General features: G+C 48.4%; 1 protein-coding gene across 1 annotated transcript; it reads right to left on the reverse strand.

The window, feature by feature from the left end:
* Positions 1-985: 985 nt before the first annotated feature.
* On the reverse strand, positions 986-23,947 carry fbl (fibrillarin). The gene is made up of 9 exons (XM_072266234.1): positions 23,790-23,947; positions 15,537-15,743; positions 13,665-13,754; positions 10,863-10,957; positions 7,872-8,042; positions 5,919-6,051; positions 4,671-4,783; positions 3,966-4,111; positions 986-1,671 (listed from the first exon to the last, which is right to left on the reverse strand). Exons 1-9 carry the CDS (start codon positions 23,797-23,799, stop codon positions 1,635-1,637), a joined length of 1,002 nt encoding a protein of 333 aa, XP_072122335.1. The 5' UTR covers positions 23,800-23,947; the 3' UTR covers positions 986-1,634.
* Positions 23,948-24,309: the final 362 nt, after the last annotated feature.

Genomic DNA, 24,309 nt, shown 5'->3' on the forward strand with positions numbered 1-24,309 from the left:
AGGCTTTGGGTTTTTCCCCATTTCATGGATGTCTGTGAAGTGTAAGAATTTCAGGTTGTATACTGTATACATTCTGATATTAAATTGATGCATTCAGTTTTCAAACACCCAAATCTTCATACCAACACTCCACACACTGTAGATTGAATGTTAATCCTCACTCTCTCTCATTCATGCATATGCAGACATCGCAAATCAACCAGCATTTCCTGGTTTGCAATCGACCCCAGTCTGCAGCTCCAAGAAGTCCATCATTCTGAGTGGCATTTCAAATTTAATCTGCAATCCACATTCAAATCTGAAGACTGGATGCTGTTGAAATTAATATTTGCTATTTATCATAACTCTACCCTAACAGCACCCACAAGGCAACTATAAGGCACAGAGATCAATTGGTGTTGGCAAGATTTGAAAGAGGTCTCAGAAGGGAGCTTCACCGGTATCAATGTGCAGTGTAACCATTAGCGCCATCCAGTGAGTGAGTGTACATAGTTTGCATGTTTTCCCTATGAATGCATGGGATCATTTCCCCCTCTCGTTTCCTCCAGCATCCCAAGGAATGTGCAGGATCAGTGGTTTGATTGGCCACTGTAAATTGGCTGCTTAATGTTATAAGTGAGGGGTAAACCCTGGGTGGTGGAGAATAAAAAATGGGATTAACGTTGGAGAATCTGTGCATGTGATAGGCTGAAAAGCCTCTACTTGCTGCACAGTATCTCTGTGACTTTAGAAAGCAGTAGAAGCTGAATAGTTTCCAGAGATAGATGAAAGGTTAAGGCTAAAGGTATGATCAGGCCCGATCTGACTGAATGGCAAGCAGGTCTGAGGGTCTGAGTGGCCTAAACCTGCTCCTTAACCCACATCAATGCGAGGGGACCATGACTATTACACAGGAACTTAAGAGACTGCAGATACTGAGCTCCTCCAGCAGCTCATTTCTTGACCCAGAGCTCTCAGTTCCAAAAGGAGACACTTGCAAAATCTGTTTGCTTTCTCTTTTTAATATAAAAACTTTGCAAATCCATTAGCATACAAGTACATAACACTGTTTCCTGCAAAATGTCTACTGCTGAGAAGAATCTGCAGAGGCTCCCTAGTGCTTCCCCGGGACACTACCGGAAGGAGGACCCCGTCCTGCCAAAACAGAATATTGGACGCCAAGCTTCACTGAATGAAATGTATATAAAATACCTGCCGGTTAAGGAGAGGGTGTATGGTTCTCAGAACAAGGAGAGCAGCCTGTTTCTAAGCTGAGGAGAGGGTTGGGAATACCTTTGGACTTTTTCTCCAGAACAGTTCAGTCATTACGGCGGATTTACACGCCATAATCTAATCCCAGGAGTAAACAGTCACCAACCTCTGCTACGATCTTGTTCCTTCTAGAATATTTTAAAATTCAAATCTATATACGTTTTCTTTTCCTGAATCTTCTCATTCCCCCCCACCCCACTATTAAACAATGTCAGAAACCCCAACCCTGCCCAAGAATGAGCAGTGTTATTTGGAAACGAGTCCTTTTACAAAAGCTAAGGCAGGTTATTCTTCACTCTTAAAATTCAGGAAGAACGCTTCATTCAGTCAAATTCAAGACTGAGAACACATCAGCAGATGGTTGTCTAGCTTATCTGTAGGTTCTAATCTTGTTGAAGTTTCTTCTGTTTCAAGGGTGGCCTAAGAAAGAAACACATACCATTAGGCTCGAGGATGACTTACACCCCGTCGTTATAAGACAATTGAATGGCCCTTTAGTATGGACTATTGACCTCACAAAACTATCTCGTCAACACACACAAAATGCTGGAGGAGGCACATCGGGCCAGGCAGAACTTATGAAAAAGAGTATAGTCGACATTTCGGGCAGAGACCCTTCATCAGGACTCGGAAAAAAAGATAAGGAGTCAGGAGGTCGGAGGGTGGGGGTTAGTAAACAGCTGGGAAGTTGATTGGTGAAAAAGATACAGGTCTCAAGAAGGGGGAATCTGATGGGAGAGGACAGAAGACAATGGAAGAAAGAAAAGGAGGGGTACAAGAGGGAGGCAATGGGCAGGAAAGGAGATAAGATGAGAGAGGGAAAAGGGAAAGGTGTGGGGGGGGGGGGGGGGGAGAGGTTCACAGGAAGTTCGAGAAATTGGTGTTCATGCCATCAGGTTGGAGGCTACCCAGACGGAATGTAAGGTGCTGCTCCTCCAACCTGTGTGTGGTTTTGTTGCAACAGTAGAGGAGGACATGGATGAACATGTCAGAATGGGAATAGGAAGTGTAAGTAAAAAGGGTAGCCACAGGGAGATCCCATGTTTTCTGGCAGATGGAGCGTAAGCTTGGCAAAGCGGGCTCCCAACCTATGTCTCACCGATATGCAGGAGGCCACACTGGGAGCACCCAATGACCCCAACAGACTCACAGGTGAAGTGTTGCATCACCTGGAAGACTGTTTAGGGTCCTGAATGGTAGTGAGCAAGGGCAGGCATAGCACTTGTTCCACTTACGAGGGTAAGTGCCAGGAGGGAGATCAGTGGGAAGGGACGAATGGACAAGGGAGTTGTGTAGGGAGTGATCCCTGTGGAAAGCAGAAAGTAGAGGACGAGGACGGCGGGCTTGGTGGTAGGATAGCAGCAGTTACAGAGAACTATGTGCTGGACATGGAGGCTGGTGGGGTGGTAGAGGAGGACAAGAGAAACCCTATTTCTGGTGGGGTGGCGGGAGGATGGGGTGAGGGCAGACATGCAGGAAATGGAAGAGATCGGTTGAGGGAAGCGTTGATGGTGGAGGAAGGGAAGCCCCTTTCTTTGAAGGAGGACGACATTTGCTTCATTCTGGAATGAAAAGCCTCATCCTGAGAGCAGATGTGGTGGAGACAGAGGAACTTAGAGAATGGGATGGTGTTTTTACAAGTAATAGAGTTGAGAAGAGGTACAGCCCAGGTAGCTGTGAGAGTCAGTGGGTTTATTATAGACAACAGCAGGTAATAGGCATCAGAGATAAAGCATGGAAGCAAAATCAGGCCATCTGGCCCATCAAGTCAATCATGGCCGATCCTTACCTCCCTCTCCTCAGACCCACTCCCCGGTCCATCCCCGTAACAGTTGATGCCATGTCCAATCAAGAACCTATGCCTGTGGTAAGTAACTCCACAAATTCACCACCCGCTGAAATTCTTCTGCATTTGTTTTAAATGGACATCCCTCTATCCTGAGGCTGTACTCTCTTGTCCTAGACTCCCACACCATGGGAAACATCCTTTCCATAGCTACTTTTTCTAGGCCTTCAACATCCGAAAGACTTCAATGAAATCGCCCATCATCCTTCTGTTGGAAGGAGATAAGCAGGAACATAAAGTCCATAAGACAAGTGGCAGAATTAGGCTATTTGGCCCATCAGGTCTGGCTGATATATTTCCCCTCTCAACCCCATTCTCCTTGTAACCTCTGACATTCTTCCTAATCAAGAATCTATCAACCTGTTTTAAATAAACTGAATGACTTGGCCTCCACTGCTAACTGTTCCAATTAATTCCACTGATTCACCGTTCTCTGACTAAACCAATTCCTCATCTCTGTTCTACATGGACGTCCTTCTATTCAGATGCTGTGCCCTCTGGTTCCAGACTCACCCACCATACTATAGCAAACATCCCTTCCATCTTCACTCTATCTAGACCTTTCAATATTCAATAGGTTTCAATGAGACCCCCCCTCCCACCCCCACCGTTCTTCTGAACTCCAGCAAGTACAGGCCCAGAGCCATCAAACACTCCTCATACTTCAACCATCTCCAGGACCATTTTCCTGAACCTCCTCTGGACCAGAATCAACTTCAATATGGCACCACCATGCCTTCATTTCCAGAGGCAGAGAAAGACAGGTCAACAGATGGAAGCGTGAGTCAGAGGCAGCCCAGGTAAATCAGAGAGCAGGAGATAGTGCCCACAGTGATCAAACTGCTGCATTTGAGTGATACTGCCCCACCTGTAGACTCCAACCACTACGGCATGATCTCGCTCATAGGGCTCCAAAGTCAGCTGCTCCTGTGGCTTCATATTCTCCTGTTGCATCTTCTTCACCTCTGACGCAAACACAGCCTCGGGTGCTGCTGTGGAGTCGATGCAGTTTGCCTGAAAAGAGGAGGACAGGAAGTGAGGTTAACAGTGAAATAGGGCCAACCACGTGTTTGCTCACAACCCTCCAGCACCAAGGCAGTCCAAACTGGACATGATGGTGCTGAAGGGGTGCCTTCCTAGATCAGTGCTCTCGTAAAGCCACAGAATAAAGCGAGCGGCAAATGCATTGTCCATTATCTGACCAAAGGCAGCAAGGGATGGAGGCAAAGGCCCGTCTTGCAAAAGAGTGGGAAAGTTCAAGGGAAACACCCAGTAAGCAGAGACTTCAAAGCGCAGAGCCGACCTCACCACCCACTGAAACCCCTCTCACAACCCATGGACACTCTCCCTTAACACTAACTCTCCCCTCAGCCACTGAAACCCATCCCACAGCTTAGAGACTCCCTCCGTATCGCAGCATTCCTATGAAACAAACACGCCTGGAACCACACACAGCTAGGAACTTCAGAGGATGGAACTAAGAGGGGTGGAAGGAGACAAACCCCTCCCCACTTCGCCAACACATGGACAATATTAGAAAGTCACATGGTCTCTGTCACACCCACCATCTCACCTTAATAGATATGACAAAGTGGCCGCCGACTTTGAGGAAATGGTGGGCATTGATGGCCACGATCCTGCACTGGTCTGGCTGCGCGACATCAGCAAAGATGACATCCACCATCCCTGGGGGACAGAGAGGAAGACTTTAATGAAAATCCCTGAAGATATCCTGGATAGTCTGTGGAGGTGAACACAGCCGAAACAGGGTCCCGGTCGCCTCAGAGGCAAGTGGGGAGTAGGTTCACCAGGCTGGGCTAACCTTAAGACAGAATGTGGAACAGTCTAGCACAGTGGAGGCCCTTCATCCCAGGATGTTGTGCTGTCCTTTTAACCAACTGAAAGATCAATCTAATCCTTCCCTCCCATAACCCTCCATTTTTCTTTCATCCATGTGCCTATCTAAGAGTACTTTGAATGTCCCTAATGTATGTGCCTCTATCATAATCCCTGGCAGTGCATTCCACACACTCACCTCTGGTATCTCTCCTATACTTCCCTCCAATCACCTTAAAAGCATACCTTCTGGTATTGGACACTGGTGCCCTGGGAAAAAGGCACTGGCTGCCCCTTCTAAGCCTCTTATCATTTTACATGCCTCTATCAAGTTGTCTCTCACCCTCCTTCACTCCAAAGAGAAAAGCCCCAGCTCACTCTACCTATCCTCATAAGACATGCTTTCTAATCCTGGTACAGATTGAGTAGCCCTTATCTGAAATGCTTGGGCCAGAAGAGTTTGGTTTTAGAATACATAATGAGATAGCCTGGGATCACCATCATTTCTGACTAAAATTTGAGCGATTCGTAAGCAGTATTTTTCTTACACTTGTTCTTTACACATATGTACTGTCGCAGTCATTCAGTGTGTTAGATTTTCATCAGCAATCTTACACTTTAATCCACTCTAATTTCTAGTTTAACTTTCCTATACTTACTTATAATTTTTATATAATTATCTATATACATGTGAATTTACTAATAATTGTAGTATAGCTGACTCTGTATTGTCCAGAAGGTCTGGTTTTTTTTTTCGCAACAGGTATGCCACTTGAACCTAGCCACTTCATAGGTTACATCTTCTCACTGGAATGTGTTCCAACTATTCTGAGGAAGAGATAACCACAAAATTCTTTCATCTTTTCTTTGTCCTTGTAACACTTAATACAGCCATAACCAAGTTTTTTTGCCTCATTCTTGACTTCTGAACAACCACTATCTGACATGGTGCGATCAGCAAGAGACATGGGCCAACCAGGCTTACCCAGGAGCATGCGGTACTTGTGGGGGTGTCGGGCGTCCTCAATGATGGGGATGATGTTTGTCCTCTTTTTGGCCACATTGATGAGGTCCCGGCCCGAGCGGTGGGAGAACTCAACGGCATAGACCAGGCCATCCTGCAAGGTGACGGGAGAGTCAGAAAGGATAACCTGAGGGGTGGGGGTGGGGGGTAAATAAGCACTTCACTCTCTCCCACACTCCCCACTATCACCACTGCGCCCTGTCATTCAGTAAGATCCTCCCACCTGCCCCATTCCTTTTCCCACACAGACAAGACACTCTGCCATGCACACACCCAATGACTGGAGCTCTACTGCTTAAGAGTCATAGTCATGGACCATTCTACACAGAAATGGGCTCTTCAGCCCATCTAATCCATGTCAGACTTGTCTTGTGCCTAGCCTTCCATACAGATCCCATTCATATATCATTACAAAGTTAAATTTGAACCCGCATTCACCACTTCTGCTGGCAGCTCATTTCACTCTCTCACCTCCCAGAGTGAAGAAGCTCCCCCGAGATTCTCCTTAAATATTTCACCTCTCACCCTAAACCTATGGCCTCTAGTTCCGATCTCACTATGTTAAACTGATCTAAATTTCTGGGGTGGGGGGTGGGGAGAAGGAGAAGGAAGGGGTGAAGTGGTGTAGGATTTCATAGGTCCATTGCTCTCAGATGATCCTCACCTCTGCTAGTAATGGATGACTCCTTTAATCTTAGGCTGTGCTCCCCACTAGTTCTAGTTACCCCTCCAAAGGGGAACACCTCTGTATCTACCCTGAGCATCTCAAATGAAAAGCATTAAAATAAAAATGGTTAAATGTCAGGGTTTCTGAGCACTTTTGGACTATGAAAGCTTATTCGTAAGGCCAGTGATGTTGTGGGGATGGAACTGGACTCTCTCACGGTGGTGTCTGAAAGAGGATGCTGTCCAAGTTGCATGCCATCTTGAACAATGTCTCCCATCCACTACATAATGTACTGGCTGGGCACAGGAGTACATTCAGCCAGAGACTCATTCCTCCGAGATGCAGCACAGAGTGTCATAGGAAGTCATTCCTGCCTGTGGCCATCAAACTTTACAACTCCTCTCTTGGAGGGTCAGACACCCTGTGCCGATAGGCTGGTCCTGGATTTATTTCATAATTTACTGGCATAATTTACATATTACTATTTAACTACTTATGGTTCTATGACTATTTAATATTTATGGTGCAACTGTAACGAAAACTAATTTCCCCCGGGATTAATAAAGTATGACTATGACTAAATCACCCCCCATTCCTGAGAACTGGACCAACCATTCTACATAAAACAGCCTAGTTACCCCACCAGTCAACCCCGACCCTTCGCTGCAGCTCCTCCACAACACCCCTTCTTGTACCAGCTAGCTGTCCTTCATAAAACGGGCCTCAATCTTCCCCAAACTCACAACATTCCCTTTCCTGGAGCTGATTCACAATCCTGTACTGAAGTCAGACTACCCACACCTTTTAGGACTGGGGTTGGGTAGAAAAAGGGCCCTCAGTTCAAGGAGCCCATGCCAGCCATCAGACACCCATTTAAACCAATCCCATCTTAATCTCATCAATTCCACACACACACAGGGGACAATTCACAGTGGCCGACATACCCGTGACCCCGCATGTCCTTTTATTTTGGGCTGTGGGAGTAAACTGGAGCACCCAAGGGGTCATAGGGGTACAAACTCCAAACTCTACACAATACACACAAGCATACTGACCCTTACTAGGAGAATTTTCCCCCACCCCAAGCACGGACGCACATACATACACAGAGCAGTGATCAGCATCAAACTCGGTTCTCTGAAGTTGGGGGGTAGTGACCCTACCCACTGAACTACTGTACCAGCTTCCGATAAACACCTCCCGCCTCACATAGCACCCCCATGAACTGACGGATCAGTGAAACTCACCGGCCCCACAATGTCCGACACATGGGAGACAGTGGTGCCGGAAGCTGCCCCCAGGTACAGAACCTTGGCATTGGGCTTAATGTGGATCTGGTCGATACCTCCGAGGATGGCCGCTGCCAGCTTCGACCGGAAGGGGTTCCAGGCCCTGTACTCGATCTTCTGCTCAGCCTCCTGGTGTGGTGGTGGTGGGGGAGAAAGAACATCAAAAGCAGTCAGCTCATTGCCACACCAGCCTCCTGCCATCTTGGCTCCATGAACGCTCTGAACACCACTTGACCCAGCTCACATCCCCCATCCCCAATTTTCGAGCACCCAAAAAGCTATGGATCACAGCCTCAGGTATGTCCTAAGGGTTCTGGAAATTTTGTAATCGGGGTGACAAACCTTTTTTTAGAGCATGTGTTCAAATTGGCAATAAGCTTCTGAATTATTCACTTGTAATTTCGAGCAGAGAAAATAATCAATGATCTACAATAAGTAGTTACGGACATTTTTTAAGGAAAAAGGATGAGTTCCGTTGCTGATTTTCAAGTAGTTATTGTTGTACCATTACTAAAAGTATAACTGAGACAGACTGAAATAAATGAAGTAGTTTAGAAAACCTCAAACATGAGGAATTCTGCAGGTGCTGGAAATTCAAGCAACACACATCAAAGTTGCTGGTGAACGCAGCAGGCCAGGCAGCATTTCTAGGAAGAGGTACAGTCGACGTTTCAGGCTGAGACCCTTCGTCCTGACTGTACCTCTTCCTAGAGATGCTGCCTGGCCTGCTGCGTTCACCAGCAACTTTGATGTGTGTTGCTTGAATTTCCAGCACCTGCAGAATTCCTCATGTTTGAGGTTTTGCGTTAGCTTAGAAAACCTGTTCAACACTTAATATTAACCTTTAAAAACATTAAAAATATCATTTCTATATCAACACACATAAAATGCTGGAGGAATTCAGTAGATCATGCAACATCCATGGAAATAAATACAGTCAACATTTCAGGCCAAGGCCCTTTCTCAGGACTGAAAGAGGGGAAGACGCCAGAATAAAATGGTGGGGTGTGGGCTGGGGAAGAGGAAGGAGGCTAGCTAGGTGAAGCCAGCTTATTGGGAAGGTAAAGGGCTGGAAAAGGGGACGAAGGGGGAAGTGATAGCAGGCAAGAAGCAGTAAAAGGCCAGGGTGGAGAATAGAAGACGAGGGGAGGGGGAAAATCTATCGTAAGGAAAAAAAATCGATATCTATGCCATCAGCATGCAGGCTATGCAGATGGAATATAAGGTGTTGCTCTTCCACCGAGAGTGGCATTTTAAGTATCACTAATGTATCTGCCTCTACCACTACCCCCGGCAGCACGTTCCACACATGCACCACTTGTGTAAAGGAAAACTTAACTGACACCCTCCCCATACTTTCTCCCAATCACCTCAAAATTATACCCTCATATTAGCCATTTCTATACAGGGAAAAGGGCGCTGGATATCCATTATCTATGGCTCTCATCATCTTGAATACCTCTATCAAGTCACCTCTCATCCTCCTCCTCTCTAAAGAATAAAGCCCTAGTTCGATTAACCTATCCTCATAAAACATGCTCTCTAATCCAGGCAGCATCTTGGTAGATCTCACTAACAGCCAGAACATGTGCTATTGGTAGAGGACCAGGACACTGAAGGATGAGCACGTTTCAAGCCTCTGGGCATCAACATCTCAGAGGACCTATCCTGGGCCTGGCATGCAGATACAACCACGAAGAAAGTCCACCAATGGTTCCACTTTCTTAAACGCTTAATGAGATTCGGAAACAAAGACTCTTACAAATTCCTACAGATATACAGTGCAGAGCATTCTGATTGGTTGTATCACTACCTGATATGGAGGTACCAATGCTCAGGATGGAGAGGGGCTACAGATGGCCTCCATCACAAACACAACCCTCCCCATCATCAAGGACATCTTCAAGAGGTGGTGATTCATCACCATCCAGGACACGTGCTCTTCCTGTTAGCACCATCAGGGAGGAGGTACTGAAGACTCATACCCCAACATTCAATAACAGCTTCCTTCCTTCCTTCTGCCATCAGGTTCTTGAACTGCCATGAAAAACCACCTCAGTCTTAACCTCTCTTTCTGTACTTCTCAACTTGTACTGCATCTACGGATGTCGTTACATCTATTGCCATGTAGATTATGTATAACTTATGTCAATTTAAGCTTATGTTGATTTACATCTGTCACGTCTGCAATGGACTGCTGCTGCAAGCACCTCTCATGGCATTTATACCCACGTAAATTGGACGATAGACCTGAGCATGGAACTTGGTCTGTGGTGGGTTCAATTGTAATACTGAAATGAGGATCGGACAGGGACACGGACTTTATTTTTTTATTTAGGGATACAGCCCTTCCGGCCCAACAAGCCACACCGCCCAGCAACCCACCTATTTAACGCCAGCCTAATCACAGGACAATTTACAGTGACCAATTAACCTACTGACTGGTATGTCTTTGGACTGTCGGAGGAAACCAGAGCACCCGGAGAAAGCCCACGCGCTTACAGGAAGAGTGTCCAAACTCCTTACAGAGGAGTCCGGAATTGAACCCCGAACTCTGACGCCCCCAGCGGTAATACTCTCGCTCAGCGTTACGCTACTACAGCCGAAGATGGGACCTGGCAGATCAAATGGGCCAGAGGGTCTGTTTCTGTGCTGCAGTGATCAATGACTCTGTAACATCTTCCTTCTGGGGCTAGATTCCAACCCCAGGCCTGGAGAGGCTGCAGAGGAGGTTCAACAGGCTGTTGCCTTGATTTGGTAAGCGACACAACATTCCAGGTGGAATTTCTTCACTTCATCTGCCCATTGGAGTGTCACCAGGGAACATTAACTTCCACTTTTCTCTCTCCCCATACCGAATCTCCAATGTTCCTTTACCGCTCATCTTCCTGGCAGCTGCCTCACGCCCCAAACACTCACTCTGGGCCAGGGTGGGAAAGGGCAACTCACCTCCACACCAATCCGTTTCTCCCCGTACACCGACTCCCCAGGGACCATGTTCCTCGTCACGAGAGCGTCCTCTTTCCCTCGACAAATGAAGACACCTAAGAAGAGAGGGCCAATTAGCCAGTGTCTGAAGATTGCCCTTCTGGCAAGAGAGTTGGGTCTGAAAAGAAAGCAAGTCTTGGTACAATCAGGCAAGGTGTTGATGAGACAGCCCCTGACGTATTGGAAACAGATTTGGTCCCCTTATCGAATAAAGGATATAGAATTGGTTTATTATTGTCACATGTACCAAGACACAGTGAAAAGTCTGTCTTGCATACTGATCATACAGATCAGATTATTACACAGGACACTGAGGTATTGTAACTTATAGTAATGCATTGCACTATACTGTTGTTACATAACAAATTTCACGACAAATGTCAGTGACAATAAACATGATTCTGACTCTGCTAACAGCACAGTAAAGCTGTCCTTGAGCCTGGTGGTATGTATTTTCAGGCTTTTGTTTCTTCTGCTCAATGGCATGGGGAGAACAGAGAATACAAAGGTGGGTGGGGTCTTTGATTATGCTGAATCCTTTACTGAGGTAACGAGAAGTCTAGATGGAGCCTATGGAAGGGAGTTTGGGTTCCATTATGCACATACCAAGCCGTGAGGCATCTGAATTTGATGTTTTCCACGCAGAATGGAGAATAAAAAATAAAATGTAATAGGCAAGCAAGCACTGCCCTTTCTCTGTAACTGTTATACTTTATTCTGCATTCTGTTATTGATTTACCTTGTGGGAAATGTAATTGGTGGAAATGTACGGAATTCACAACCACCAACAATGGGTTCACTTAGAAGCTGGTCTGACGTGATGATGTAATTACGTAAAGGACTTTTAGCAGTCATTGTGCTCGAGCTTTGGAGTGGAATAAATGTGTTGTTTCATTTGTGAAAATCTACCTTGGTGACCCCATGTTCTAGGATGATTCTAGAGTTATTGAGCATGTCAGCCAACGCAGTCGCTTTTAAATAACTGGAGATCTGGGAGCAAATTGACATGGCTTGGGTTGTACAAGCTGAGACCTAATTTGTGCTATGAGAAATCACCACCAATAACACCAAATTCTACTACGCGGTAGCATCGCTCAGAAACTCCACGGCTGTGAGAGTCTACTAGAACACCTGCTTGAACACGACAAATACTGATTGCTGAAAACTCATCTTTTACAGAGTCTAAGCATGCCAAACAGTTGCCTCCGTACCTGGCCTCGGCAATGCTAGGCTGTCAGAGCTAATGGACCACATGCTGTCTGTCTGGGAAATCATAATCCTTGCTTTATTTTTAAACAATTCTTCATGCAGCAAATGCCTGATAGTCTACACCTAACTAGACAGTGGTGCATCATTTCTTCTCCTTTCAATAAGTCCAGTCAACAAGGTCCCCAACTTAAGGACACCTGTGGCTGCGAAACAGATGACTCCAGGCCTGTGTATTTAACCACACTCACTTTGGTACGAATGCTAGGAACTGCTGACTGCCTTGCAACTTCGACACTGACAGCGCATCGGGACATCAGAGGTCTGTGAACACTGTGGATTCAAGCTGCCAGAGTCATCTACTGCTCGTTATAGACACCCTTTCAGGGCAATGCTTCCTGTGAGACACAGGTGCTCAAGTGAGTGTGCTGCCAGCATCGCCTATTCACGAGAAGGCAAAGAGTGACGAAACCTCACTGGAGGCCGCCAATGGCAGCAGGATCTAGACCTACGAAACGGTTAATGCCCTGTTTCAGTGGGCGATGTCACTCATGCAGCTCCGTCCAGGCCAAAGTGGCTAGACCTCTGCTCAGTGCAGATTTCCCGTGTGCCCAAGGACTGTTAGCTGATCTTAAGAACTGCCGGCGTGTGGACTTCAAGGACTTTGGGCTGTTACCCTGCTCCCCCAGTAAGTTCCCCACAATGACTCTTTCGAGCGCATTCACTACCACATGATTTACTCGACTGCTGGATGAATCCCCAAACCTCACCAAGCCCACTTTCTCCACTACAGTCACAGAACATGGGGATCAAGCACCGCATTTCTACAAATGGCCCGTCAATCCATGCCCCCATACGTAGACTGGACCCAGGAAAGCTGGCAACTGTGAAGGCCGAGTTTACCAACATCGAAAGACGGCATTGTACACCAGTCCAATAGCCCATAGGCTTCGCCCCTCCTTATGGTCCAATGGTGGTTGCTAACTATGTGGTGGTTACTGACACCTGAATGAAGCCACCACCCCCGATTGTTACCCAGTCCCCCACATCCAGGACTTCTCCGCACATTTAGCCAGAAAGTTAATTTTTTTGCAAAGTTGATTTAGTTATGGGCTCCCAACAGGTGCCTGTGTGCTCGGAGGACATTCCCAAAATGGCCATGACAGGCTTGCAATGCCGGTATAAGTGAATTTGGAGGGGTGGGGGGTGGGGTTGCCTGTGTAATGTAATTGTTGGAAACATTCAGAACTCACAACCACCAACACTGGGTTGGGGTTCACTTTAAGAGGCTGGTCTGATGTGATGAAGGAATTTCGTAAAGGGCTTTTAGCATGCTTTGTATTCAGATTTTGGAGTGGAATAAATGTGTTATTATTGTTTTCTTAAGCCTCATGTAGTTTTATTTGCCAAAACCTATAACCTTGTTCTATCTCAACGCACTGTGTAATGATCAGATCTGTACGAACAGTGTGCATGACAAACTTTTGACTCTATCTCAGTACGCGTGACGACAATAAAAAAAATCCACCTACCCAGAGACCAACCAGTGCTACTCACCTTCATGCCTGTGCGGTTCGACCGTCACTTTTGATCCACCGCGGAATCCGCCCCTCCGACCTCCACGACCTCCTCCACGCCCCCGACCACCTGTTGAGAGGGAGAAACAATGGGGCTGGGTGGCTGTTCAGTACACAACAGCCCATTCCAGTGGGGATCTCCTTGCCCCACACTCTTCCTTCTCAACTCCTCCTATCTTTGAGGATATAACGAGCAGAGTGGATAGAGGGAAACAGGCAGACATTATTCACTTGGATATCCAGAAGGCGTTCGATAAGGTGCCGCATAAAAGACTTGTCCATAAGATAAGGATGCATAGAACTTGGGGTGATGTATTGGCATGGATATAGGATTGGTTGACTAATAGGAAGCAGAGAGTTGGAATACATGGGTGCTACTCTGGTTGGCAATCAGTGGTGAGTGGTGTGCTGCAGGGGTCAGTGTGGGCTCGCAACTGTTCGTGATATACATTAACGATCTGGAAGAGGGAACCGAGTGTTGTGTATCTAAGTTTGCTGATGATACTGCATTGAGTGGAAAAGCAAATTGTGCAGAAGATATGGAAAGTCTGCAGAGAGATATAGATAGGTTAAATGAGTGTGCAAGGGTCTGGAGTACAATGTTGGTAAATGCAAGGTCATCCACTTTGGAAGGAAAAAATAAAAGAAGAAACTATTATTTAAATGGTAAAAAATTGCATCAGGCTGCTGTGCAGAAAGACTGGGGAGTGCTTGCGCATGAACCACAGAAGGTTGTTTTGCAGATGCAGCAGACCATCAAGAAGGCAAATGGAATGTTGGCCTCGTTCATTGCTAGAGGGATTGAATTTAAGAGCAGGGAGGTTATGCTGCAACTGTACAGAGTACTGGTGAGGCTGCACCTCGAGTACTGTGTGCAGTTCTGGTCACCTTACTTGAGGAAGGATATACTGGCTTTGGAGGCGGTGCAGAGGAGGCTCACTAGGTTGATTCCAGAGATGAAGGGATTAGACTATGAGGAGAGATTGAGTCACCTTGTACTTGCTGGATATCAGAAGAATGAGAAGAGATCTTATAGAAATAAATAAAATTATTAAAAGGAATAGATAAGATAGAGGCAGGAAAGTTGTTTCCACTGGTAGGTGAGTCGAGAACTAGGGTACACAGCCTCAAGATTCGGGGGGAGTAGATTTAGGACGGAGATGAGAAGGAACTGCTTTTCCCAGGAGCAGTGGAGGCTACCTCAGTAAATGTATTTAAGACAAGATTTTTGCAGAGTAGGGGAATTAAGGGTTATGCGGAAAAGGCAGGTAGGTGGAGATGAGTCCATGGTCAGATCAGCCATGAGCTTATTGAATGGCGGAGCAGGCTTGACGAGCCAGATGGCCGACTCCTGCTCCTATTTCTTATGTTCTGATGTAAAACTCACTGTAACCAGGGAAACTCCATTGGAAATGGGTTGGAGGAAATGAGGCAATTTGCCCCAAGTAGGTTTGAAGGGGGAGGGTGTGAGAGTTGGTAGCTTTAAATTCTTGGCATTAAGATCTCAGTTGACCTTCCCGGGACCAGCAGCGAGATGCAATCATAAGGAAGGTGTGCAAGCATCTTTACCCTCATAATTTTCATAGAGACAAGGACTCTCATTTGGAGACAGGTCAACACACACACACACACACACACACACACACACACACACACACAGAGCTGGAGGTCAGAATTGAACCAGGTTCACTGGAATTGTAAGACAGAGGCACTATTACCCACACTCCCAGCACGGACCAGCAGGTTCTGGAACTAATGGGCAGTAGCTCACTCACAGAGAATTCACCCAAGCATTGGAAATACTGCAGAGAGAAAGGGCAGAAGGAAAAGTTGATTTATAGATGACACCTACCTCGGCCTCCTCGGTCACCAAATCCGCCTCGTCCTCCGCCTCTCCCTCCCCGGTCACTGAATCCACCTCTCCCACCGAAACCGCCCCTACCACCGCGGTCTCCGAAACCGCCCCGGCCTCCGCGGTCTCCGAAACCGCCCCGGCCTCCGCGGTCTCCGAAACCGCCCCGGCCACCGAAACCGCCTCTTCCTCCCCGCGGTGAAAATCCTGAAAGAACAAAACACAACGGGTGGGGGAAGCAGTGGGTGAGTAAAAAAAAAAGGCTGCTGGAAATCCCGCTGACGCTCCTCAGCATGGGATATCCCAAACTCTCTCACATCACAGCGCCCGAAACAGGGTGGAAGGTTTGTGCACAGAACGACCCAAGTGACAGTAAAATTACAGAGCAGGGGAGCAGGAAATACTGGGCAGGTACCAGGGAACAACAAAAGACACCATTTCAGGTTTCATTGACAGATCTTTAACAAGTGGGGGCTTCACCTGTCGGCAAGGAGGCACACAGGAGAGCCACGCTCAGTTCTGCTGTCCCCCCTTCGCAGCAGAGATGTAGTTCAACTGGGAAGAACTCAGAGGAGATTGACAAGGACGTTGCCAGGACTCAAAGGTCTCAGTTATAGGGAGAGGTCGGCCAAACTAGGTCTTTATTCCTTTATGTAGAAGATGGATGGGGCCCTATGAGACATAGACCATTAAATCCAATGCTTTTGAAACAGCTCCTTCCCTTCTGCTATTAGATTTCTAAACAGTCCATGAACACTACCTCACTATTTCCCTTTTGCAAATATTTAAAGTTCAAATTTATTATCAAATTATGAGTCTGTCAGCATATGCTACCCTGAGATTCATTTTCTTGCAGGCATTCATGGCAGGACAAAAATACAGTATCAATTAAAAACTAAACACAAAGACTGACAAACAACTAATAATAAGACAAACTGTGCAACTACAAAGAAACACAATAATAAATAAATAATACCGAGAACAGGAGTTGTTGAGTCCCTGAGTGTGAGTCCATAGGAAATGGGATCAGTTCAGCATTGAGGGGAGTGAAGTTACCCACGCTGGGCCGGGGGTAATAACTGCTCCTGAACCTGTTGGCATGGGACCCAAGGCTCCTGTACCCCCTTCCCAATGCCAGCTGTGAAGAGAGAACATTGCCTGGATGGTGGGGTCCTTGATGATGGATTCTGCCTTCATGTGGCAGCATTCCTTGTAAATGTACTGCATTTTTTTTTGCACTTAAATTGACTTTTGTATGTCTTGCACTGTACGACTGACACAAAACAACAAAGTTCATGACATAGGTCAGTGGTAATAAATGTGATTCTGATACAAAGTAGGTGTTAAGAGTCTTTTCCCCCGGAGTAGAGGAGACGAAAACTAAGTTTGGGGTGAGAGCTTGGGGGTTCCTCCCATTGCCTTCCCTCTTCCCACTCCCTCCCATCTGTAAGCTGCCTCCCTCTCCCTTTTCCTTCCCTCCTCTTGTCTTACTTCCCCCTCTCTTTTTCTCCCTCACCCCCTCTCAATTGCTACCCTTTGAAGCCACTCCACAAGATATTGGGACTACTTTTTGTGCAGTTCTGGCTGCCCAGATATAGCAATGATGTCCTTAAACTGGAGCGGGAACAGGAAAGATTCATAAGGATGTCACCAGCACTGGAGGGCTTGAGTTACAAGGACAGACTGGATAGGCTGGGACTGTTTTCCCTGGAGTGAAGGAGGCGGAGGAGTGACCTTACAGAGGTTTATAAAACAATGAGGGTTGTAAATAAACTGGATGGTAAAAGTCTTCTCCCCAGGATAGTTGAGTTTTGCAATAGATAAGAGGTTTAGGATGAGTGAGATTTAAGAGACCGGAGGAGGAACTTCCCTGCACAGAGGGTGCTCCATATATGGATCAGGCTGTGCGAGGAAGTGGTTGAGACAGGTACAACAGTATCATTTAAGAAGCACTTGGATAGGTACATGAGGGGAGGGTTTGAAGGGATATGGGCTGAATGCAGGAAATTGGGACCAGCCGGGTAGCACCATGGCTGGCATGAAGTGTTTGGGCCAAAGGACCCTTTTCATTACTCTTTCTCCCAAGACGCTTCCGGACCTGCCGAGTACCCCCTCCACTGTGCTCTTTTGCGGTACGTTCCAGTCTAACAATTGCCAGGTATATTCTCTTGAACGACTCAAGAGGGGGACAGGCAGCCCCCGAGAGTCACAGCCCAAACAACTGCTCCCCACCCGAACTTTCTCAAAGGTAGGAAAGGAGAACAAGTACGCGGGAAAGAGTCGCAGGAACCGAGGGTGAGAGGAGAGCTGGCGGGCATGGGGGAAATGAAGGAGTGAGCATCACCTCATCTCCAGCCAGGTTTCGATTGCTATGGATCAGGGGGAGAGAAGGGAATTGGATTGGTTTATTATCACATGTACAGTGAAAAGTCTGTCTTGCATACTGTTCATACAGATCAGATCGTTAGACAGTGCACTGAGGTAGAACAAGGGAAAACAACAACAGAATGCAGAATAAAGTGGAACAGCTAGAGAAAGTGCAGTGCAGGCAGGCAGGCGGCAAATTTGTAGCAAGGTCAAAAGTCCATCTTATTGCAGGTAAGATCACGGGGAAGGAAGTTGAAATGGTCTGTTACTGGGAACTCAGGGTGGTCACTGAGGGCAGTGGGATATTAGTGCATAAAGATGATACAAGGTAAAACAATAACACTTTATTCTGCATTCTGTATCACCTGCAGAGAAAGATGCAGTGCAGGTAAACAATGAGGTACAAGATCACGGTGAGGTAGATTGTGAGGTTAAAGGTCCATCTTATCGCACTAGGGAGCGTTCAAGAGTGTTATAACAGTGGGGCAGTTGCCGTCCTTGAGCCTGGTGGTACCTGTTTTCAGGGTTTTGTATCGTCTGCTCAATGTTGACACTAAAATGCCCCTTTCACACCCGGCAGAAGATAACTGCAGCCCGTAAACCCAGCCCGCAGGTAATGGAGTCAAAGAGCACTACAGCACCGACAGGCCCTTCAACCCATCTAGTCTGTGCCTGCTTGTATTTACCCTCTCCTATCTACAACCCTCATAATTGTGTAAGATCTGTGTAACTCTGTGAGATCTCCACTCATTCACCTATGCTCCAGGAAATAAAGTCCTAACCTATTCAACCTTTTCATTACAAGTCAGCTCAGCAACATTCTTGTAAATTCTCTGCAATCTTTTAATCTTATTTACATCTTTCCTGTAGGCAGGTGATCAGAACTGTACACAATACTCCAAATTTGACCTCACCAATGCCTAAAGATTTTAAAGATTAGCATTATTTGTCAGATGTACAGTGAAACGACTAACAAGGTCAGAGGATGTGCTGGTTGGAGGCAAGTCTCACCAAGCTTCTGGTGGCGACACAGTATACCAACAGTTTACTAACCTGTACCACCTTGGAACGTGGGAGCATCCAAAGGAAACCCACACCATCACAGGGACAACGTACCAACTCCTTACACACAGCAATGAGAACTGAACCCTGATCTTACAGGTGGCACTGTAAAGTGTTAAACTAACCACCTCACTGCTGTGCCTGATGAAGGCCAATGTACCAAAAGCTCTCTTTACAATGCAATGCTCTGACAAACACTCCTCCGTAGGCTGGAGCTGCTTCGGCCTATGGTCAGGCCACACTTAGATCCCCTCAAGTTCGCCGACCAGCCCCAACTAGGAGTTGAGGATGCCTTCGTCTACCTGCTGAACCGTGTCTACGCCCACCTGGACAAGCCAGCGAGCACTGTGAGGGTCATGCTTTTTTGACTTTTCCAGTGCGCTCAACACCATCCGCCCTGCTCTGCTGGGGGAGAAGCTGACAGCGATGCAGGTGGATGCTTTCCTGTTGTCATGGATTCTTGATTACCTGACTGGCAGACCACAATATGTGTGCTTGCAACACTGTGTGTCCGACAGAGTGATCAGCAGCACTGGGGCTCCACAGGGGACTGTCTTGTCTCTCTTTCTCTTCACCATTTACACCTCGGACTTCAACTACTGCACAGAGTCTTGTCATCTTCAGAAGTTTTCGGATGACTCTGCCATAGTTGGATGCATCAGCAAGGGAGATGAGGCTGAGTACAGGGCTACGGTAGGACACTTTGTCACATGGTGTGAGCAGAATTATCTGCAGCTTAATGTGAAAAAGACTAAGGAACTGGTGGTAGACCTGAGGAGAGCTAAGGTACCGGTGACCCCTGTTTCCAGCCAGGGGGTCAGTGTGGACGTGGTGGAGGATTACAAGTACCTGAGGATACAAATTGACAATAAACTAGACTGGTCAAAGAACACTGAGGCTGTCTACAAGAAGGGTCGGAGCCGTCTCTATTTCCTGAGGAGACTGAGGTCCTTTAACATCTGCCGGATGATGCTGAGGATGTTCTACGAGTCTGTGGTGGCCAGTGCTATCATGTTTGCTGTTGTGTGCTGGGGCAGCAGGCTGAGGGTAGCAGACATCAACAGAATCAACAAACTCATTTGTAAGGCCAGTGATGTTGTGGGGATGGAACTGGACTCTCTGACGGTGGTGTCTGAAAAGAGGTTGCTGTCCAAGTTGCATGCCATCTTGGTCAATGTCTCCCATCCACTACATAATGGACTGGGTGGGCACAGGAGTACATTCAGCCAGAGACTCATTCCACCGAGATGCAGCACTGAGCGTCACAGGAAGTCATTCCTGCCTGGGGTCATCAAACTTTACAACTCCTCCCTTGGAGGGTCAGACACCTTGAGCCAATAGGCTGGTGCTGGATTTATTTCATAATTTACTGGCATAATTTACATATTACTATTTAATTATTTATGGTTTTATTACTATTTATTATTTATGGTGCAACTGTAATGAAAACCAATTTCCCCCTGGGATCAATAAAGTATGACTATGACTACTGCATATGTCCAGCAACATCCAGAGGTCAGACACTTGTCTCCCACCAGGACTTGTGTGCAGATGGGATTAACGTGAGCATGTGTGGACATGATAGGTGCAAAGGCTTGTTCCTCTACTGTCACATTCTACAACAAAAGCACTATGTATACCATAAGACCAGAACCTCCACTCGGCCCATCAAGTCTGCTCTGCCATTCCACCATGGCAGATTTATTATCCCCCTCAACCCCATTCTCCTGCCTTCTCCCCAGAACCTTTGACACCCTGACTAATCAAGAACCAATTAACCCCCACTTTAAATATACCCAATGACTTGGCCTCCACAGTCATCTGTGGCAATGAATTCAACAGATTCACCACCCTCTGGTTAGAGAAATTCTTCATCTATTCCCTATATTTTGAGGCTGTGCCCTCTAGTCCTAAACTCCCACACTATAGGAAATATCTTCTCCACATCCACTCTACCTAGGCCTTTCAATATTCTACAGGTTTCATCATTCTTCTAAACTCCAGCGAATCCAGAACCTGAGCCATCAAGCACTCCCCTAGGGAGAATGTTTCAGCTGGCTGAGGAACTGAGGGTCCTGGTCTCAGAACAAGGGGTTTAGCCAAGACCAGGACAACAGGCTCAAGGGGCCAGCAGCCAAGTCTCGAAGTGGGGTCTCAACCCAGAACGTCAATTCCTTTCGGTGCTGCTCAACCTGCTGAGTTTCCTCAGCTATTTGCACAAAGTCTCAGCATCTGTAATCTCTCTCTATTATTACGACCCACAACCCTTGGGAAACCTCTCCAACTCTTGCCAAAGTGGGCAGGGAATGACTTAATTCCACCCACAGCCCCGCTACACCGTCCCACCACAGTCAGAGACGGTGAGCGACAGACAGGAGGGGGCTGCACACAGTGAAGCTTTCTCTCGTCTGCACCACTCCCATCACACATTCCCCGGGTCAGACACAGAATGAAATTCCTCCACACTGACCCCTTACACACTCCCAGGGTCAGACACAGAGTGAAGCTCCCTCCACACTGTCCCATCACACACTCCCGGGATCAGACACAGTGAAGCTCCCTCCACACCACCCCATCACACACTCCCAGGATCAGACACAGTGAAGCTCCCTCCACGCTGTCCCCTCACACACTCCCGGGGTCAGACACAGAGTGAAGCTCCCTCCACACCGTCCCATCACACACTCTCGTGGTCAGACAGTGAAACTCCCTCCACGCTGTCCCCTCACACACTCCCGGGGTCAGACACAGAGTGAAGCTCCCTCCACACCGTCCCATCACACACTCCCGGGGTCAGACACAGAGTGAAGCTCCCTCCACACTGTCCCATCACACACTCCCGGGGTCAGACACAGAGTGAAACTCCCTCCACACTGTCCCCTCACACACTCCCGGGGTCAGACACAGAGTGAAGCTCCCTCCACACCGTCCCATCACACACTCCTGGGGTCAGACACAGAGTGAAGCTCCCTCCACACCGTCCCATCACGCACTCCCGGGGTCAGACACAGAGTGAAGCTCCCTCCACACTGTCCCATCACACACTCCCGGGGTCAGACACAGAGTGAAGCTCCCTCCACACTGTCCCATCACACACTCCCGGGGTCAGACACAGAGTGAAGCTCCCTCCACACTGTCCCATCTCACACTCCCGGGGTCAGACACAGAGTGAATCTCCCTCCAGACTGTCCCATCACACAATCCCAGGGTCAGACACAGAGTGAAGCTCACTCCACACCGTCCCATCACACACTCCCGGGGTCAGACACAAAGTGAAGCTTCCTCCACACCGTCCCATCACACACTCCCGGGGTCAGACACAGAGTGAAGCTCCCTCCACACTGACCCATCACACACTCCCGGGGTCAGACACAGAGTGAAGCTCCCTCCACACCGTCCCATCACACACTCCCGGGGTCAGACACAGAGTGAAGTTCCATCCACACCGTCCCATCACACACTCCCGGGGTCAGACACAGAGTGAAGTTCCATCCACACCGTCCCATCACACTCTCCCAGGGTCAGACACAGAGTGAAGCTCCCTCCACACTGTCCATCACACACTCCCGGCGTCAGACACAGAGTGAAGTTCCATCCACACCGTCCCATCATACACTCCTGGGGTCAGACACAGAGTGAAGCTCCCTCCACACTGTCCCATCACACACTCCCGGGGTCAGACGCAGAGTGAAGCTCCCTCCACACTGACCCATCACACACTCCCGGGGTCAGACACAGAGTGAAGCTCCCTCCACACTGACCCATCACACACTCCCGGGGTCAGACACAGAGTGAAGCTCCCTCCACACTGACCCATCACACACTCCCGGAGTCAGACACACACTGAAGCTCCCTCCACACTGTCCCATCATACACTCCCGGGGTCAGACACAGAGTGAAGCTCCCTCCACACTGTCCCATCACACACTCCCGGGGTCAGACACAGAGTGAAGCTCCCTCCATACTGACCCATCACACACTCCCGGGGTCAGACACAGAGTGAAGCTCCCTCCACACTGACCCATCACACACTCCCAGGGTCAGACACAGAGTGAAGCTCCCTCCACACTGTCCCATCACACACTCCCGGGGTCAGACACAGAGTGAAGCTCCCTCCACACTGTCCCATCACACACTCCCGGGGTCAGACACAGAGTGAAGCTCCCTCCACACTGTCCCATCACACACTCCGAAGCTCCCTCCACACTGTCCCATCACACACTCCCAGGGTCAGACACAGAGTGAAGCTCCCTCCACACCGTCCCATCACACACTCCCGGGGTCAGACACAGAGTGAATCTCCCTCCAGACTGTCCCATCACACACTCCCGGGGTCAGACACAGAGTGAAGCTCACTCCACACCGTCCCATCACACACTCCCGGGGTCAGACACAGAGTGAAGCTCCCTCCACACCGTCCCATCACACACTCCCGGGGTCAGACACAGAGTCAAGCTCCCTCCACACCGTCCCATCACACACTCCCGGGGTCAGACACAGAGTCAAGCTCCCTCCACACCGTCCCATCACACACTCCCGGGGTCAGACACAGAGTCAAGCTCCCTCCACACCGTCCCATCACACACTCCCGGGGTCAGACACAGAGTCAAGCTCCCTCCACACCGTCCCATCACACACTCCCGGGGTCAGGCACATTATGAATCTCCCTCTGTTTACACCACCCCACCATACACTTTCGGGGTAAGACAAACTCCCACCGCACCTTCCCGGGACAAGCGGCCTAGACCCAGCCTGAACCTGGGGGATTGAGTTACGAATGCAGCCGTGACCCTCTTCTCCCACTCGCCCCTTCAAGTTCCTCACCCGGCTTCATAGTACTGTCGATACCGCCGCTTGCTCTGTCCCCACTGTTGGACGTCTGACTCGCAATCCGAACCGAACCGCCCGCTGCCGCCAAATAGAGCCGTCTCCAACACGCGGCCAGTCGCTTCCACCGCTAGATTCCGGGACCTCCGGCCACAGCGCCGCCCGCCGCCGGGAAGGGTAACTGGCGGTCTCCTACCGTTGACTCACTCTTGCAGGTCGGGAGGCGGGTAGCAGCGCTACCATCCTCCCAACTGGCTTGGAGGAGGTACTGCACCGACCTCGGCGCAGCGCCGCCATGCTCCTCGTTGGAAGGGAGAAGCGGTACAGCGCCACCTCTCGAACAGGAGGAGGGATTGCACAAGCGGCGCAAAACGCACCTCCCCCGCCTTCTGGCTGGACAGGTTCGATGAGGTATTCCAAGGCATGACTTTGCAAAATCTAGTGTGCAGGTGGTACATAGTTAGGAAAGTTACTGAGTTGTAGGGTGGAGAGCATGCCGACAGATTCTATCACAGTC

This window comes from Mobula birostris, chromosome 8 (genome assembly GCF_030028105.1).
Source record: "Mobula birostris isolate sMobBir1 chromosome 8, sMobBir1.hap1, whole genome shotgun sequence".
Lineage (NCBI taxonomy): Eukaryota > Metazoa > Chordata > Chondrichthyes > Myliobatiformes > Myliobatidae > Mobula > Mobula birostris.